The sequence below is a fragment of the Thunnus maccoyii genome, chromosome 2, assembly GCF_910596095.1.
Source record: "Thunnus maccoyii chromosome 2, fThuMac1.1, whole genome shotgun sequence".
In the NCBI taxonomy this organism is placed as follows: Eukaryota; Metazoa; Chordata; class Actinopteri; order Scombriformes; family Scombridae; genus Thunnus; species Thunnus maccoyii.
Window position 1 is genome coordinate 6,396,818 of NC_056534.1, and position 20,262 is coordinate 6,417,079.

Sequence of the window (20,262 nt, forward strand, 5' to 3'; positions counted from 1 at the left end):
GATGCTCATGTGGTAAATGACTGCTGTTATGGAAATCATCAATCTCCTTAATACCATATGGTGAAAAGTAACCAAGTAACTCAAATATTATGCTTATAGTTATGAGATACATGTACTTAAATATTTCCATTTTATTCAACTGTATACTTCTACTCCACTTCCTTCTATTTCAGAGGGAAACACTGTACTACATTTATCTGACAGCTTGTTACTGGTTACTTTACAAATTCATTACACAGAAAATATACGATCATCAGAGAGAAGATGATGTGTTATGTTTAGATTAAACAGTCCAGCAGTATATAAAGCAGCTAAAATGAGCTCCACCTTGACCAGACGTAAAAGTAATAATAATACTTCTGCACTTTTACCTAAGTAAATGTTTGAATATTAAAAAGTATTGTTAGCTTTGTCTACCACCACCGATATCAACATTCTCAATTAGAGAGAGGGTGAAGGGGGCCCCAGGACTGAGTTTGCCAAGACCCCCAAATCACTAAATTCGACCCTGCTGGCTCTGAGTTTTCACAGTAACAAGACAGTGTGAGTGGGATTGATTCATAACCAGCTCCTGTGTTTGTGTTAATGCTGATGAGGCAATATTACCTAGTATTTATACTAAATTGTGCATTGGAAAAAGTCAAGAGGTTGTGATATTTGGCACAACAAGCTAGCACAACACTGTAAACAGAACCCACACGTGCTCAGTGGCGTCTGCATTATGCAGAATTACTCTCCGGAGACTGAAAAACGTGATCACTGTTATTAGTCTTTGGAGCCGTTTCTAAACAAACTACCGTGTCTAAACTGTTCAGGAAGAAGGCACATGTCACCCAGTGCAGCAGTGTGACTCATTGTGTTTTAAACAGCTTTTGGACAACAAAGGAGGTTTACAGCACATATATCAGGCTTTGGATACATACACAATACTTGTAAGTAGATCGATTCATTGTCGGTTTGGCTCGGCACATGAGATTTGTTTATAAAAAAGAAAAATTGAGTTGCGTTACCACAACTAACTGAGAACCTGTGGCCAGGCAGTGTTATTCCAGTGTATGAGTGCTGGCAGGTCTCTGTGTGCACTGTACTTAATACGCATGTAGAGGTGACAGGAAACACAAAGGGTGGTGCTGGGAAGGGCCCCAAAACAAGTCAGTTCAGCCTTGTCTAAAGGGAAATATTGTACCTTTAAGTCCATTACATCAGTATGTGATGGATGTAGTTATTGGTTACTTTAAAGATAAACATCTTACATACAAAACTACTCATAAAGTCTATACTAATAACTGCTAACAGGTATAGCTTCTCAACAGTATATAAAGTAGTCAGAAGCACCACACGGATCAGCTTCATCATTAAAAAAATGTTAATATTTGTAGTTTTTTGGGTTTACATTTTACTGCCAACAGTTACTTTTTGATTGCACAACTTATACTCGTCATGTCGCAACTTTCAAAGGAAATGAATATTTCTTCCGTTGTTGCAAAAGACATAAATTACCGTTTTTTCTGACAGTTGTCTGTCATACAACAGTACAAAGACAAGTATCACTCAGTGTTATTAACTGCTATCCAGCAACAATCAATTTACACAAGAAGAACAGAAAACCACATAGAACAGGATTGTGTTTCAGTAAAGGGGAAACAAATTATTAGTCGGAGTATCAAGTTATGTGTAACATGATTAATCCTTCATAATATCGAACGAACTCAAATCATTAAACATAAAACCACGAGAACAACAACAGTAATTGCTGTTCAGTACAGTTTCACTGACAAAAGCACATTATGTATGACAGAATTCGATTTTAGAGATGTTATTACAAAAACATCTCTTTTGATTGATTATAACATAGAATATGATACTAAATAACATACTCATTTAATAACCTGATCAAATATAAATGTAATGGATTGCAAATACACAGATATCAAATCACAAAATGTTGAAAAGGAGATTAGTTTTATTCTCCAGCTAACATGACTGTTAACATTGCTCAAAAAACTCTAAAAAACTAAAATTAAGAGAATGAAATGAGTGCAAGTATTAAACAGTTTAACTGCATTAGTCTTCAAGCTTTTGATAACTTTACATTACCAAAAAATGCTGCAAGCTGCTTGTTAAAGAAGTGTAATCATTATTTTTTTACACTGAAAACATTCTCATTTTTAAAACTTCAGATGTTTAATACAAAGGAAATGTAAATATCCTTATCAATTATCAATTATCAATATATATCAATTTATCTGACATAAATGCAGTAGTCATGTTGTTAGGATAAGGGTTATCTACAGAAAAACATCCACTAAAAGTGCATCTTCCGGCAGACCTTTAGATCTGCCTGAATTAAAGCGAGAAGCAGTCAAGCAATCTTTAAAAAACCCCTCAGAGGATCGACTCATCGCAGGTGAGACAGCCCTGAAGAAAACACACCGAGCTGCTGCTTCTCTTCTTCTACTTCAGAATTTAAAACGTGTTGAAATTAAAACGCCCACGCGCCGAGCATCCTCAAACTCCCTCCTCCTCCTCCTCTCTTTCGTCTACGTCTGGCGCTACGTCACTGATGTGAGCTGCTGGAACACACACACACACACACACACACACTCTCACATGTAGCCTTTTGCTGTGTCTTACACTACCCCCTCCCTCTGTAGTCACGTTTTATTGACATCCCTCCTCCTTCCTTTTTTTGCTCCCCCCTTCCTCTCCTTCCTCTCTTTGAACGCCTGCTGCTCTTCCTGCAGCCCTCCTTCTCCTCACATCTCACCTCCTCACCTTCATCATCCTGTCCGAGCACATCTGTCTGTCCGTTTCCCACACACACACACACACACACACACACACACTGAGCAGCATTCAGTTAAAGAGGCTAAAAACACAAGAATTATGTCTTAATTTGATTTATGTTTTCAGAAGATACAATTATCTGTGGGTTTTAAGGACATTTAAAGAATAAAAGCATCGCCGCTCGCTGTTAGCTTGCTTACCGCACCACACACACACATGCACACACACACACACACACATGCACACACACACACACACTCGTACAAGGCCAGATGTATCAGAGAGCTTTGTCCTTCTGCAGCTGAGTCTTAAAATAGACTCCTCCTACACATTCTGTAGCCTGCCGGCATCAACGCATCACTTCCTGTCTCTGCCAGACACACATATATACATACACACACACACACACACACACACACACACACACACACACACATGCAGGCATTCTTACTCATTCACATTCACAATTAGTCAGTTCTCTCCGCTGTAGCGAAACGTCTCAGTCAGTCACACAGTCAGCACTGTGAGAGGCATGAGGTCAACCGCTTGACATGTGATCATCAAATGATTACACACACACACACACACACACACACACACACACACAGGGTGACACTACTTCCTCCTCCTTTCCAGTGAAGCCACTTTCTAACCAAATTTTAACACAGAATGACTTCCTGTTCACAGAAACACACTCACACAGAAACACACATTTCAGTTTGATCACTAAGTGATAATGATGACTCTGATCTTTTTGCATTTTGAAGCAACAAACTGATATTTTGTGCCAAATATCTAAAATTAAATCATTTTTTATGGCAAGTTAATTACAGAGAGTCTTCTAATCACTTGAAAAAAATAAGTAAAATAATCATTACAATAATATAGTTAATATATGATCATTAGGTAATATATAAATGTGTATAGTCATAGTCAGTGTGTTTGTTAATGTTGATGTGACACGCACAAATGTGATATTGAAATTAATTCAGATTAATCACACAATCAGTGTAACACTACAAATTCTAAGAATAAAATGCAATCAAGCTATAACACAGATATTTTATCGGAGGCATAGAACATGACGAAAGATCCGTTATTGGCCCCCCTGTACGTCTGCACACATAACCCACATTCGTCACACATTTTATCTGCCTCCATCGCAGGCAGGGCCGCGCCTGTCGATGCATGCATGTATCTTTGTGTGAAGACATTTCCTGCGCTGTTTCTTTTTTTAGTTCAGAGCTGTTAGAGCTCCACGTCACTGCGACTGTCTGGCCTCTGCACTCTGCATCTTAATCAGGCAGCCACTTACATACAGCCCTCGCAATGCACAGCAGCTCCGCGTCACGATTGGTTCAGGGGAAACCGTCGCTGCTCACCTGCTGTAGCAACAGTATTTTTCACAGAGAGAATGTATTTGTGTAGCAGGAAATATATGATTTTTTACTCCACTACATTTGTTATAGATTAAAGGACAATTTCAAGGATTTTCTATAATCTATAATCTCATAAAAAGGCCCAAAACCATCAATGAATTTCTCCTTTTTTACACGTTCTGTGTGTATCCAAAGCCTGATTTATCTTATTAATCTGTGCTGTGGCCCTCCCTTGTTGTCCGAAAACTACAGTGAGCCACACTGCTGCACTGGGTTACATGTTCCTTCATTACCATGAATGAAGCCACTGTAGTTCAATCTCACATACACCATCCTGCTGCCAGAAATACTCACCAGAGCACCAATTAATCTGCCACTGAAATAAGTCACAAACAAATGCACTATTTCTCTTCTTTGGATAATGTTTGGTGAGAAAAACTACAGTTCTTAGCTGTTTTAGGAAATTACTGTACCTTTGTTAAAGACAGAACTATATATTTGTAACCTGTTTTTAGAGATTTACATCTCCAGTAGGAACCAATGGGCTAGCATTGTTGGCATTGTTGGGTTTGGCTCTTTTCATCAGCTTTGTTGACAGTAAGAAAAAAGATATCAAATGAAGAAGCACTTCAGCCTCATCAACTCTATGCTGGTGCTTGTAGCCTCGGAAATCTTAACTAGTTGAAGGAGGAGGACCGCACCCAGATGTTCATGTCATCAACTTCTTTATTTAAATGTCATTGTGTTGAGTCAAAGCTCAACGTTTCATCAGGGGCCAAACAGGAATAAGAAAAAGGTAGAAAAATATAGAATCATACCAGTTTTATCCGTCAAACTTAAGTAGCTAACAGTTGGCGCCACCTGGATTAGCTACAACTTCAAAATACTGTTCACAGGTTGGTGCGTTTTGAAAGAAAGACCATCACAATTTCCCCAAAATGTTCACTTATCATGTGAAGTTTGATGGATTGGTACGACATTTTTGTACAGATATTCATCGTCCCCAGAGGATGAATCCTAACGATTTCACCGCCATGAAACTTGGTACACACATTCATGTTCCCTTCTGGATGAATCCTGACAAATTTGAATTTGTGCAATACTTTTGGTTTAAATACCTGCTAAATTAACGACATGTACATGAGCCACAGTCGTTATTTGTGTTTAGTGCTAATTAGCAAATGTTGTCTCGCTAAGACACTGAACATCTGCCAAACATCAGCATGCTAGCATTGTCATTGTAAGTATGTTAGCATGTTGATGTTAGCTTTTAGCTCAAAGCCCCACAGAGCTGCTAGCGTGGCTGTAGACTCTTGTTGCCTGATTAATGACTTAAATGATTAATCGATTGTCAAACTTATTGCCCAGTGCAAAGGTTCATTCTAAACAAAACAATCTTAACTCAAGGTCCACTTACTAGCTTTTTCTGCAGCATTCAACAGCATCTCACAGTTTTCAAATTATCGTTTTAGAACTGCTAAGTTAGTGCTAAGAACTAATTGTTTAAGTACTATGGCTAACATTTGTTCAGGTTTTCACCTCTGAAAGTAACTTAAATTACAGTCAAACAACTGAAAATAGCATTCTGATATACAGTAGTAAATAATAATAATAGTAGCCTTTACACAGGAGTAACGTAACCCAGCACTGTCGCTAAAAGTGAATTCACACACCAAGTGACAATAGCAGAGAATTGATGCTGAAGCTCCTTGAGATCGTGTCCAGTTTGTTTACCTCCTGCAACAACAGCCAATTTTTCTTCAGAGGGAAAACACTCAGTCGCAGCTTTTCTTACTAAAGCTGCAAAGCACTCCGAAATAAAAAAGGAGCAAAGCAATCACACCATTAGATTCCCTGAAGAAGACATTTTCACCTCTGGTTCTATCGAGGCTCCTTTCAGTACATCAGTAAGAGCACACAAGCCTGAAAAACTGATAAACAAATTATATTAATAATAGCACCACCATGACCACAGCCTTGAAATTCTATTTTGTAATTAGGAAATGTTTATTTGAGCCACAATCAGTCTCTTTTAGAAACGTTTGGCGCACATGTACCGTCCAAGGACATGTTGTACGATTTAATATGTATTTAAGTGGTTGTGTGGAACATTATGTGCCTCTGCTGTTGTGCCTGTCTGTGAATAAGTGGGAGCTTTCAGACAAACAGACGCTGAATCTCAGCTTTCAATCTTTTTTTATTTTTTTCTGAGCGGTTAAGTCGTAGGTGTAATTGATCCTAATTGTGAGGAGTGTGAAAGTGACACATCTGATGTTCTGAGAGCTCCCGCATTGAAGATTCAGGGGGATCAAAACAAATGAGGTGCAGTCTACACAGGAAAAACACATCGGATTTTTATTACTTCATACCAAAGAATGACATATATCTGTAGGAGGGTTGAGATAGAGGATAATAAGTGATGACTCAATCAATCAAAGAGAGATTTCTGTCAATCAAAGCTCACTATCCTACCTCCGCTCATACTGTCAGCTGCTCACCGAAGGAGGACGGTTAATATGACATATAACTCAAAATGAATTATTATTGTAACGTAAGATGAATCTACAATCTCCATCATGACCTTACAGTGATTTTTCAAGGACACAGAGTGATTCAAGTCCTTTTTTTATATGCAAAATGATAAACACTATTACAGCCTGAAATCCTCCAGCTGAATAATTACTGCTGCTTAAAGAAGGATTTATACATGAATAATAAAAAAAATGAAAGCATTAACCCCTCATATGACCCAGATCTGTGGGGTTTTTTCTTTCATGTTGTGATGTAGGCAGATCGGGGTCAGTATAAGACTCTGATAAAGGGGTTTATTTGTGCATTCAATCTGTTTTGCTGTATGGCTATTGGGTGGCATTAACACTCCCAATGTGATGATGCAGCCGCTGAGCCTCTGATACATAAAAACAACATTACTGAACGCACATGTGAAGGCAAATATGGAGCATTTTACATCTGAGGTTCCTAAAAAAGTGGCGGTCTGAACTCTGATACTGGTCCCAGGAAAAATCTAGGCAGTCATAAGATAATTAAAGGGATAAAACGATATAAAACAAACATTTGTTTATATTTTTCTGACTTTTCTTGACACTTTCGCTTTTTTCTTGTGACCTTTTCTGGCCTCTGAAATCATCCATACTGCTCACAACTCTACTCTCACATGTAAACTCTGATTGCTCTGATTTAAGTTTGAGTCCACACGTCAAAAAAGGTTGAGAACAGCTGTTTCACATTTCAGGTTGATGATGACGCTAATGAGATGATGAGGAAGAGGGAGCATACAAAGGAAAACAATTATAGAAACTGCTGAAGATGGAAATAAAAGATGAAGATTATTGAAAAGAAGGATGACTATGAAGAGACAAGATGAGGAGGAAGGGGCTGCAGAAATAAATGAGTAAGTAAAGTTTATATATTTACATTTGTACACAGCTTTGTGGAGCATATTTTAGAAAGTTCTTCATGATAAAAGACAGAAGCAACAGACAAAAAGAAAAATATAGACGCAAAAACAAGTGAAAGATGAAAAATATTGATAAAAACTTAACAAAAGCAGATTTAAACTGTTTAAATGTGTGCATAGTTTCCACAGATCTGAGGTCCAAAAGGAAAAGAGTTACAAGTTGCTTGTTTATGAATTGGTCTAGCGATGCCAGGCTAGGATCATGATAATTTGACCAAATAATCCCAACTCAAGGTCCACTTACAAACTTTTTCCATAGCTTTCACTCAGACATCACAGAGTTTGCTCAGTTGTCATGGAGATGAATCTGTCAATGTACAAGCTCAGTAGCTGTGAGTTTCAGGACTTCTCACCCTTTTTGGCTTTAAGTCAAGCGTGAAAGGTCATTCTTGATGAGGAAGACAGTGTAATAAGCTGAAAGCTCCGGATAAAGCTTCTAACCGGTCCTTGAGTTGGGGCTGTTCAGTCAGACTACTATTCTCAAGGTCAAGAATTAACTTTCATGCTATGATGAGGATGATAAAAATGATGAAAAATAGCTGAAAAGGGAAAAATAATAAAGTGAAGATCATTAGAAGGCGGGAGAGAAAGATGATGATTATGGTGATGAAGATGATGATGACGGCCAGAACGGCAATCATGATTAGCATTATCACTTTCATTCCTATAATCATATTACTTCTCCTCATCATTTCCATCATATTGTGTGTTTCTTTATCTCGTTCGTCCTCCCTGTCATCATCATCATCGTCTTCTTCTCTCTCTGTGTCATCATTAAAAACGAGCGAGAAGACAAAGCAGAAGGAGAGGATGACATTGATGAGACAAGTTGATTAGAAAGAGGAGGATGATTGTGACAAAATCTGTGAATAAAAATTGTGAGGGAGAGGTATAAAGGATGATGATTATAGAGACCAATAATCACCATCAGTATCATCATTTTCATTCCTATTTATATTCATTATCTTAATTATCTTCGCCACATAGTTTTTTTTCTTTATTTAAGCCTCTTTTTTTGCCTTTATTACACAGTAATTACTAAAAAGCTCCCATATCTGACATGAACTGGGGATGTTCCTGTTTCATGATTCATTTCTCACACTTACAGGCCACCAGTACATCCCCATTGTCTTATTTCCTTCCTGTCATCATCATCTACTTTCTATTCCTTATCATCGTTAAAACAGAGCAAGAAGACAATAATAATGAAAGTGTTATGAACCGTTAAAAGTCCCCGGATGTGGTCACTTGAACTTACTGTAAAAAACACTTAAACTATCTCACCTTTTGATTGTCTTATCAAATCAAACTTCCTCTCTCTTCATATCAAACAACCCCCACTCTGGTTTAGACCCACTCGCTGTCCTGTTTCAGCAGATAATACCTCACGTTACAGTCCTCCAACACTTTCTTCTTCTTGTTCCTTCACTTGGATGTTTGAGTTTCACTGTGCAGAATGATGTATGTGCAGGGTTTTGTTTTTCATCTGCTGACAGTGGAAAGTTTCTCTGCACTGACCTTAAATCTGACTTTGAGGCGTGTAGCTAAGAGCAGGATCGGTGACATCACAATAAGTTTGTAAGCCAATCGTGGTCCAGTATGCAGCTCACGCTCAAGTGTGATGTGGAAACTTGAAGCCTCCAGTGCACGAACACTAAGAATAGAGTCTTTTGTTTGAATCTTTTGTCCAGTAGTAATTCTGACTTTTTGATAGTACACTACAGTAGTTACCTTTTCAGACCAGACTCATGACTGTAATCAACAGGGTTCAAGAATAGGAACTGTTTTAGTGAGGGTATGTCATTTTCAAGCGTCTGCACATAAAAAAGGGGGATGTTTGGTTACAGGTTCAACTTTAGAGATGATGCAATATTTGCATCCTCACAGATTCTGGATTTTTCAACGAGGGAGAAGGAGTGGGTGTCGTTTTAAGAATTTTTAGTGACGTTATTGAACTTTTTTTTTGTGTAGCCGGAAACACAAAACCGTATCAGACACAAATTATTATGTCTTAAAACATGTCTGTAGGGAACCTTTAAGGATAAATCCGGTTTATTGCAATTTATTGGCTTGTTTACAACGTCAGCAGTTACTTTGGTGAGTGCAGTGTTATGATCACTAATAGAGCTGATGGTCAAAACAACAAAAATAAAATCCAAGTTGTAATAAAATTGAAATAATACTTTAAAATAATGACACCATGTCATCATCATCCCTCAATTCTTCCTTTTTTTTCTTTACTCAGGTGTTGCTTTAATATGCGGGAAAGAAGAAGAGCATCAAAGTGAGGAGGAGGATGACACATTATGACGATGTTGACAGGGATCTCGACTACCTGAGAAACTTGAACAACCTGCTTATCATCTTTATCGCATTTCAGGGTGTAACTACAATCAGCTGGCAGGAAGCTGCTTCTGCTGATGATGCTGATGATGATGCTGATGAAGAAGCCTCGAGGTTGTAAACAGTACCTGCTGCTCTCTGCATTATTCAGCAGCGGTGTATTTGGCCCCAGCTGCTGCTGTGACGTTGCGTAACTCGTTTATTATCCCTCTCTGAATCGGTGTCAGGTCATGTTGGGAAGGAAGGATGTGATTCATAATTCTGTCATAATCCACAGGAAACAGTACGACCCTGGAAGCTGCACATATGTGTGTGTGTGTGTGTGTGAGTGAGTTTGTTTGTTTGAATGCGTGTGTGTCTTACTGTAAGCATGAGATTAGTGACTGCAAGCCAGACTGGCGCTGGGTTGTACCAACCTCCTTCCTCTTATAAAGGATTGACCCTGTGAACCCTTTAATTTGGATGTGTGTGTGTGTGTGTGTGTGTGTTACCCAGCAACTCTAAACATCACCTAAACATTAACAAAGACAGCAGGACAACTGAACTCAGTTTCAAGCATGTTTATTAAAATATTTACACCATTAATTCAATAAAAAAGCAGCATGGAATGTGAGGTACTATTAAATCTTCACAGATCAGACATAGACAAGGACATTTCATTGACATAAAAAACACACAGAAACATAGAAAGTGTAGATTAATGGGCTTCCAACACCTTGTGGACAGCCTGTTTTTTTTTTAAGCACCATGTGAACACAGTATGTAGTCCCCAAGCAGTAGTATTGATTTATCAAAGTCCACAGCAGCAGTTGAATGTGTGTGTAAATGTGTGTAAATGTGTGTGTGTATGGCAGTGAGTCTGCCTCAACTGTCCTTCCTATTTTACTGTTGAGATCCCGGTATAAAGGCAGGAAATTCCCTGAAGTCCTGGTTGTGTGTGTGTGTGTGTGTGTGTGTGTGTGTGTGTGTGTGTGTGTGTGTGTGTGTGTGTGTGTGTGTGTGTGTGTGTGTGTGTGTGTGTGTGTGTGTGGTGTGTGTGTGTTGCTCTGTGGTTAATCGTTGACTTCTTCTTTGACTGACTCACATCACTCTTCGCTGATTCACACATACACACACTTTGAGTCAGCAGCAGTCACTTGTTTGGACTCATTTGACTGAAGTGAATCACCGCGAAACAAAAAGCAACACAACCAGTTCCCCTTCATTTTCTTCCTTAAACTTTACGGCCTGTCGCTCTCTTTTCTTTGGCCACTGGTTCTCGGTTTTCTTCTTCCTCTCTGCTTGTTGATCTCTGTTGGGGCTTTTCCAGCCCGGCAGGCACACTCACAGATCGACCGGAGAGGTCGCACCATGGCCCCGGTAATCCTTCTGTCCCGGGCTGCCGATGTAGGTCAGCTCCTTGGTGCGCAAAGGGATCAAACCGCCCTTTAAGGTTAACAAGGAGTTGAAAATCACTCCGTTCCAAAGTCGCATTGGAGGCTATTTTCTCCCTCCATCTGTTCAGAAGGCAGGTATAACCCGATTTAGAGACAAAGCGGTCAGGGACTCTCCTGCCCCGGCGCGACAGCTGCCCAGAGGGGCCGCATACCTCTCCTCCCCGGGCTCCAGCCTCGCCCTCTTGCTGGGAAGGAAGTCAGGCGCCGCCGACGCCTTGCCCCGGCGTTTCCTGGACTGCCTTGCCGGGTTCATGTTTTCTTTGTCCTCTGTGATTTCAATATCACACCCTTCCTCCGCGCTGTCCAGCTCTTCTTGGGCCGGCTCGACTGAGTTCAGTGCCGGCTGGGGCTCAGGCTGAGACTCGGGCTGCCCGGCTTGTTCCTCCGGGTTGGAGCTGGTGTCCATCGGCTCCACTGGAGCCGGCTGCGCGCCGTATAGCTCTTCGCTCTCCCGAGAGGAGTGATAGATGTCCCGGGCAGACCTCATGACCAGGGAGAGCAGGAGGCTCCGGTGGAGTCTCAGTCCGCCTCTCTGGGTCCTGGAGGCGTACAGCTTGCTTATCGACACGGCCAGGATCCGTCTGGCTTCGGCGTTCACTTCCATGGCGGTTGTGGCACTCATTGTTTTTTTATGCGTAATTACGCACGGTTGTTTTGGCACTTTCACCAGAGGCTAAACAAGAGCGACGAGCTTTATCTGTCCTAAGTTAGACTTTTGTTTCTAGTTTGTGATCTGTCTAAGCTCGATCTCACCTATCCACTATTAGTTGCACTCAGAGAAATGAGAGCGTGTGAGTAGCAGGGTGGCGTTTTATTTCCTCTTTGACGTAACGTGGAGTTCATTCCTCAGTAAGTGACAAACAGGCGCCGCCCACACCTGCTGTAGCTGCACTGAACACACACACACACATACACACACAACACACACACACAGAGAGAGAGAGAGAGAGACACCATCTGTTCCGTCTACCGTTTTTTCTCACAGTTGATCTCTTTAATTATTTAGATTTCTGCTTCTGCTGCAGGTCACTTCTCTTCACAGCCAGGCCATTAAGAAAAAGTCCAATTTAGTGGATTCGATTCTAAAAGTCAACCATCTATATTTTATTATTTCCTCTTCCTCATTTTCAGCCTCATTTCATCAGCTTCCTTGTAAGCTAAACATTAAGCTGATTTCACACACACCGATCACTAGTCTATAAACTGTCTTAATATAATAATACCATGAAATGACGCTCGATTCAAGATTTTTATAAGAAAGCAGACCTTCACATCTTATTATACACACACACACACACATATATATATAATATGTATATATATAAATATATATATCCTATATATATTCTGTTTTAAAATAGACATTCACAGTTCAGTGTGTCAGATTTGCTGAGCAATGTTTGAGGAAGTGTTTTAAGGGACGAATTCAAGCGATTGTTCATAAATATGAGAAAGAGGAATAAAAATAGAACTAAAAGCAGCTTCAGAAAGTAGAGTGAGATTATGTCAGTCTGTGTTTACATTCTGGTAAAAACCAAGCCACGAGCAGTTCGAAGAATTTACGTGGGAGAGTTAAACGTGTCACCAATTTCTGGGGAGTTTCTGCTCTCTCTATCTCTCTCTCTCTCTTTTTTTTCTTTCTCTCACACACACATACACATCACGTCACTCACTCGCGCTCTCAGCCTCCTTATATGGCTCATCCGGTAGTAAAGCCCCGTGGGGACGCGCACAGTGGAAAAGCCATGACGCGAACGCGCAACCGCAGCCCCTCCTCCTCCCCCCCTCTCCCTCTCCCTCTCTATACCCGGGCACAGCGGTGATGGCGTCATCTCTACGCCATATATGGAGTTGTCACCGGTGTAAATAAGGTTACTAAGCAGCGGCACGACTGAGGTCAAACGGCAGGCGGCTGTCAGTCCCAGGCACCGTAATGCTGCTTTCAAGTGCTGTTGGAAATAGCACCTGTCAGTCTAATGATTTTTAGGGTTGAGGTTAGACTGACAAAGCGGCTGTTTCTGCAGTCAGAGAAGGCAGCCTACTTAACACCTGTCTTTTAATAATGTCAAATATTTTAAACACAATAAATCATGAACAAATGTATACATGAGGTGCTTCTATTTTAATTGAAAAAGAAGTATAATAATATTTGCACTATTGGTTTTGCACATCGTTTCAACCATCTAGGATAAACCCGATTTTCATTTTTTCTTCTTTAGTTAATTCTTTAATCAACAGGGGAAAGAAAACTGCATACCAGTCAGTTTTCTGAAAAGAAAAAATGATTCATTGCCCCCGGCTAGAAGTTAAAAAAGACACCCTAAAAATAGAATAAAAGGACAGATCTTATATAATGAGTATACTTTTTTTTCCATTTAACTGTATCCTGTTCCTACCTGCTTTTGTTCTATTTCTGGTGCTGCTGAAATGCTAAATTCCCTGTATGTGTGTGTGTATATATATATATATATATATATATATATATATACACACACACACACACACACACACACACACACACACACACACACACACATATATATATATATAGAGAGAGAGAGAGAGAGAGAGAGAGAGAGTGTATATATATCACTTGTGCCACACATGGAATTAAAATATATGGAAAAGAGGTCATATATCAGTCAAAGTCCATAAGTTAAGACAACTAAATTTAATTCAAAACCGTTTTCATCAAGCACACTCAACCACACATGACCAACTGGGCCTGAACACTAACTGTTCTCTCAGTGTGCAAATTACACTTGTTATCAGTAACACTGGCAATCACCGCTTTGAGTCTGATACTGTAAAAACATGCAACCCGTAACCATGGTAACCTTTCCCATCATTTTTTTTTCCCCCTGTCCCACATGACATGAACATGGTCTTAGAAACATTTACACTATAGCGGAGACCAAACGTCTCAACCAGGCATAAGTATACAAAGATATGACAGTGACAGGATGTATTATTGTTTATGCATGAAAAAATACCACCTTTAATGCATTTTCATTTATGTTACCTTTAGAAATAAGGAATAAAGCCAGTAGTTTTACCCTGTCAGTTGCATAAATTAATATATCTCACAAAAATACATCATGTCAATTGCCTCATATTGAATATAGATGCAAAAGTTTGAATCAAAATCAGTTTTTTAGGCCTTCTGGTACATGTTACCTGAAAAGACAAACAATAAAAGAGAATTCCTGCTCAATCTTTATGTCCAGACTTTTCATCTGCACTTGTTATATCTGGCAATAAAGCAGACATTGTGAGATTTAACCTCATCTGTTGTTTCTAGTATCCGATGCTGCAAACAGGTTCAAAGAAATTACAACCCAGTTTGCACTAAAACGTGCACATTTGCCCAGTAGTTCTATAAGACAAGCGGCTCTTAACCAAAGAAAACAACTAAACATGACTTCACTTCAGGTCTGCGCCCGACTGGTCGCTATGGTGACAGTGTTATGTGTGATTATACTTACACTCCCTCTGTCTGAAGCCAAATGGGTGGTGGAGTGTGTGTGTGTGCACAAGAGGGTGGAGCCTGCTTCTTCACTTATGACTTACAGCATTTCTCTCTATAACATAAACACCGGTTGGTAGGACTGGGAAACGACCCGGTTCCCATTTACAGAAAGACAGCAGGACAAATGTTTCCATAATTCATATTATACAACGGTTAAGATAAAACATTTCACAATTTTAAACAATTTCTGACTCATAGACACTTGGTGTATGTTTTTACTCACTTTGGTTGGCAGGTGGTAGAGCTTTAAAAGGTTTCAGAGGATTATACACCAGTGCGCTGCCAAGTTTTAGCTCTTTTAGTACAAATCATGTGTACTTCACATTTTTTAACTCAGGCAACACAGTTTTTTTGGATGCATTTTTTTTCCTACAATACTTACTATTGCAGACAGCCATTGGTTTCCATTCATTTCTCAATTAACAATTAATTAACGGACTAATTAAACTTGCTTAAACTGTGTAATCCATCACACCCACCCATCTTTTTTAATCTGGTCTGTTTTAATGTCCTTATTTCTTGCATGTCTTTTTATGTTTTTGTTATGTTTTAATGTTTTGTGAAGCACAGTGTGAAATGTGCTATGTGAATAAAGTGAAGTCTATTTTTGTTAACTTTAGTTAATGTAAGATTATTGTTGTGCGGTTTAAAGCTGCTCTTATTGATATTTTTTGTGTTAACAATGGATCAAATTCCTATGTGTAGGTGAAATGGGTCACACGTAGTGTCTTTTAACTGTTTTGGTTTTATGGGCCTGCAACAATACTCTCTCAGCGCTCTCAGAGCCACAACAGGCAGTTTTTTACAATGAAATCGCTCTAAAAACTCACTGAACACTACCTTCCCAGCACCAAGAAGCTGAAAGACACAGTTAGCAACTAGCTGGTGAACATAGTGGAGCATTTATCAACGTCTGTAAACAGCAGTTTCTTCCCATCAGGAGCTGGTGGAGACCAAAAACAGAACTAAAATGAGAGTGAACTTGTGTAAATAAGCCACTGTTTGCTTACGTGTTTCCCATATTAACTTTATACAATGACAATATGTCAGACAAGTTTAACATCAGAATGAATTGAAAAGTCAACAATGAATTAACTCATGTTTATACTTGGACCAAAATGAAGGTGAAGTTTCATGAATTTGCCAATAAATGTCCACTCTGGGTGGAAATGAATAGAAACCAATGGATGCCTGGGATGGTAAACAAAATACTGGTTAGCTGGTCTAGTCTTTCAATAGATTTACTTTTTTATCTGTTGTTGTTTTGAAATAATGTTTTAACAGGAATCTAGTTTTATCAGCTTTTTTATTAAGTTTATCCGCCAAATATACTGACACATAGAGCTTTGACTCAAACTTGTAATAACATTTTGAATTCATAATTTCCAACAGCTTGTAAAGAGTTCTATCAAGTTTTAATGTTTGATGATATTTAAACATTACATAACAGGTTGTAGCCGGTTTTCGGCTGAGTGTAGATTGGTGGTTAAAGTGGCTGGGCCTGTTTGATGGTGCTACTGATTCATGACGCACAGCCTGATGTTTGTTGTGGTTTTTAATTTGCACCGTCGCATCATTCATTATCAACTAGTGACATGACGTTAATTTTCTCCTCTTCCTTCTGCATATCATGTTAGAAAAGAAAAAAAACAGTAGTTGTAACCACTTTTAAAGCAACCAGTTTCTTCCTAACTCTCAACTGAATGCACTCGGCAGCAGCAAGTTGTATCCCTCCCTTCCCCAGATGAAAGTAGGTCATCCTTACAAGGAGTACTTGAAGGCACCATAAGGGAATGGGTCAGGATGTCTATTAATAGACTCGGCACTTCTCTTTTTCTTCCCGCTTGTTGACTCTCAGCCAGTTTCTTTTGTTATACTAGAGCCTCTCAGTTCATTTCAGACTTTTGTTTTGTTCCAGCAGAGAAGATTTTCCTGCTACATCACTGTGTCTGAAAATGACTCAAACTTTCCACTGAAGCAGATCTACATTCAGCTGAGCTGGACAGTAGATGTATAGTAGAGATATGCAGCAAGTGGAAAATGATAACATAACTATTTCTGAGTTTTCAAAAATCCCCTAAATATTTTCTCACATGAAGAATCTCTCTAAAGGGTGTTTTTTTTTTATTGGGTGGAGTTTTCCTGGGTGTTTAAGGATAGATGGTGTTGCTCTGAAGCATATTTGTGATTTTGGGCTGTATGAATTGTCATATCACATCGTCGGTTTGCTTTTGCACCTTATGTGCAGGATAATACCTGACAAGTTATATGTTCTTTTATTGTAATAAAGTGTATTAGATTGTTAGCCTCAGGTTTGCTTCCACATTTCAGTTTTAATAGCAACATATTAATTTTGACCTGTAAACAAGCACCTGCATCATAAGTGTCCATTTATACTGTGTAAAAGTGAATCCACACCTTCCAGCCAATCAGAATTTAGAGTTTTCTGTGATTGTGGTAATAGTTAATCAGAACTCTTGATTTTGACCCCAAAATTCAATATTTAATTCATCATTTGTGTATCTGATGGTTGAACACAAACATCTGATACACATTTACGCAGAGAAACTATCGAGCTTCACACGAAACACAAAGAGTGAGACAGATTTTCTACAGATGACAAACTACACTTCTGGATAATAAGTGCTTTGAAACCAGTAATTCCCCTCCTTACTTTGACTGACAAGTTCATCACAGTAATATATGATCAGCACATTCATTTTGAGACATACTGTAAGAATATTTGTTGTAAAGAAACAAAACCATTGCTGAGAAGATTAGCAGCTTTTTCCAGCTTGCATATACTGATTTGCCAGGGAGTCAGTGAGTGTGTTAACACGCACGCACACTCATATTCCGATTATGACCGGGTTTTTTACAGTGTCCTGGTTATTAGGGCAGCATCATATCCTGGTTTCAGAAACTAAGATAAGCCCTTCACTCGGTCATGAGAAACTCGGACACTAGCTCGAGTTCTCTGATAGAAACTGGGATACTGTGGAAATCTAAAGACCTTATCCAGGTTTAGGATCATTCCATGCCATGCGCGCAGATGCGTCATCAGCTACCATTATGCAACGGCAATTACATAGTTAGTGAGAAACTGTGGTAATGTAGAGCTTTAATACTGTATGTAATGTTGCTGTTGTTTTGAAGGGTGAGAAGAAGAAGCTGAATCCAACACAGGAGTAAATGTAGAGTTGAGAGAGTCTGAAACCAACTTTATTTATACAGCTCTTATCGAAACCAGAGATTACAAGTGCTTCACAAGGACAAAATGAAAACAAGAAACACATTTACTCAAATTAAACAAAGGAATGAGTTAAAAATATACTTTCAGAAGCAATATAAAAAGAAAGAAAAAGCTATTTAAAAGCAGTTATTCAAAAGCTTTTTGATAAAAATGTGTGCAGATAGAATTGCTGATGTAACTCAGTAAACATAAAAGTGAGTGGCGTGTGTGTTTTTAGAGGAATTAAAGCCACACCTGCACACAGAAATCATTAACCTGGGTACTGTTGATCAGGTATATAGGCGTATGAATAAGCAGATAAACATAATTTAGATCCTGAAGATTAAAACTAGGGATACTAATGTGTACATAAAGATACTCTGTTTGACTCCTTTCTGGCTCAAATGGGCGGTGGGAGGACGTCGGCAGAGCAAACTGAGCACATTGTATGTTATTTTATGATGGGAATCACTCCCAACATGTTTATGCTGTTCAGTAAACACAAAGATGAGCATCTTTTCTATTAAACATATGGTAGCACCCTTATCAGAGGCTGGAATGACTAATAATAATGATGGGAGTCGCATTCTCTACCATGAATATTAGATAGCCCTGCAGTTTTAGAGCCTTTGCAGTGAGTTTTTGTGGTATGTGTTGTTAATTTTAAGAGAAACTTGTCATAACAATATTGCTGTTCTGAAACTGACTGTAGGCTACAATTATCTTGATGACTGTCTTTTTTTTATTATCATTAAACCACCACAGTTAGTTTGATAATGATAAACTGCTGATTAAAAATAAAGCAAGTAGCAGCTTATCGCAGATAGAGAAAGAATTACATTTGTAATGTGTCACTGTGTGTGTGTGTGTGTGTGTGTGTGTGTGTGTGTGTGTGTGTGTGTGTGTGTGTGCGTGTGTGTGTGTGTGGAGAGCTGAGCAGGATCAAGAGTGACATTTATAACCGTGGCTGTGAATTTTCACAGGACAGGATGGGAGGAAGTGGAGAGAAGGAGGAGTGGAGGGGAGGAAACAGGATGAAGACAGGAAGGGAGAGCAGGACAGGACAGGACAGGGTGGGATTGAGAGAAAAAAGCGACAGGAATAGAGACAAATGGGTGGGACGGGAAGAATACTACGGGGGGATGTGCTGAGCATGCATCTTCTTTTTCCTGCAGCAGCCAACATTGATCCACCGTCCATATATGTGCATATGTTTTAATGAGATCTCTGTTAACCAGAGGATCCATCAGCCGCTGTCAGATTTTCATTTCTGTTAACTGACTGCGGTGAAGCTTCTCTTGTTTTATTCCTGTTTGCTTGTTTTTTTGAAGAAGGTTGACAAATTCAAAACACAATAATCTATAAAGAAGTGTAAGAACAAAAAAGAGGAAACAAACTGCCAGGGAATTAAATTATAACACGAATAAACATTTGGTAAAAGGAAAGCTCTTTACATTCAATAAAAGGTGGAAAAATACACATAGATGAATAAATAAAGGGGTATAGATTTATATTCAAGTAATATCAGTCAATAATTTTATAGGTTTTTATTGTAAGGTTGAGGAGTCCATGTATCCTAAAATAGTGTGCTTGACAACTCATCATTAAATTGATACATAAACAGCAGTTATATGGAAAATGTCTGACATGATTTCAGGTTGTAGCTTTCCTTTTTTTTATTGACACACATTAGCAAACAAGTGACAGGGATTTTCCAAAGCATTTCTGGGGCCCTAACATTAGTAAAAGTGTGTACAAGTGTGCATAGCAACAATTAAACACAATATATAACAATCAAACATCACTCAAAAAAAAAATAAAGAATTACCTGGTAAAATTTAAACTCTTTATCATTCTTGTGGAAAGAGCAAAAGTCTGTTAATTCCATGAAAAGGAATATTTTTAATGTATGTTTCTCTATGATATGTAAACTTATATTATATAAAAAAAAGTTATGTAATAAAACCCTATAGATCCGGATGTGCAGACCTCATCCAGGTTTCTATGTGCAGGTTTAAGTGTCTTGCTCATGGAAAACTTGATGTTTCATACGTCAAATCATCTTTATGTGACAAAAA

General features: G+C 38.9%; 1 protein-coding gene and 1 long non-coding RNA gene across 2 annotated transcripts; one reads left to right on the forward strand and one right to left on the reverse strand.

Annotated features, from left to right (window-relative positions):
- Nucleotides 1-7,435: 7,435 nt before the first annotated feature.
- LOC121887994 lies at nucleotides 7,436-10,372 on the forward strand. The gene is made up of 3 exons (XR_006093109.1): nucleotides 7,436-7,578; nucleotides 9,890-9,928; nucleotides 10,025-10,372. It is a non-coding gene; the product is annotated as an uncharacterized LOC121887994 (long non-coding RNA).
- Nucleotides 10,373-10,966: 594 nt separating this feature from the next.
- On the reverse strand, nucleotides 10,967-12,250 carry ier2b (immediate early response 2b). Its single transcript, XM_042388498.1, has one exon. It carries the CDS (start codon nucleotides 12,043-12,045, stop codon nucleotides 11,488-11,490), a length of 558 nt encoding a protein of 185 aa, XP_042244432.1. The 5' UTR covers nucleotides 12,046-12,250; the 3' UTR covers nucleotides 10,967-11,487.
- Nucleotides 12,251-20,262: the final 8,012 nt, after the last annotated feature.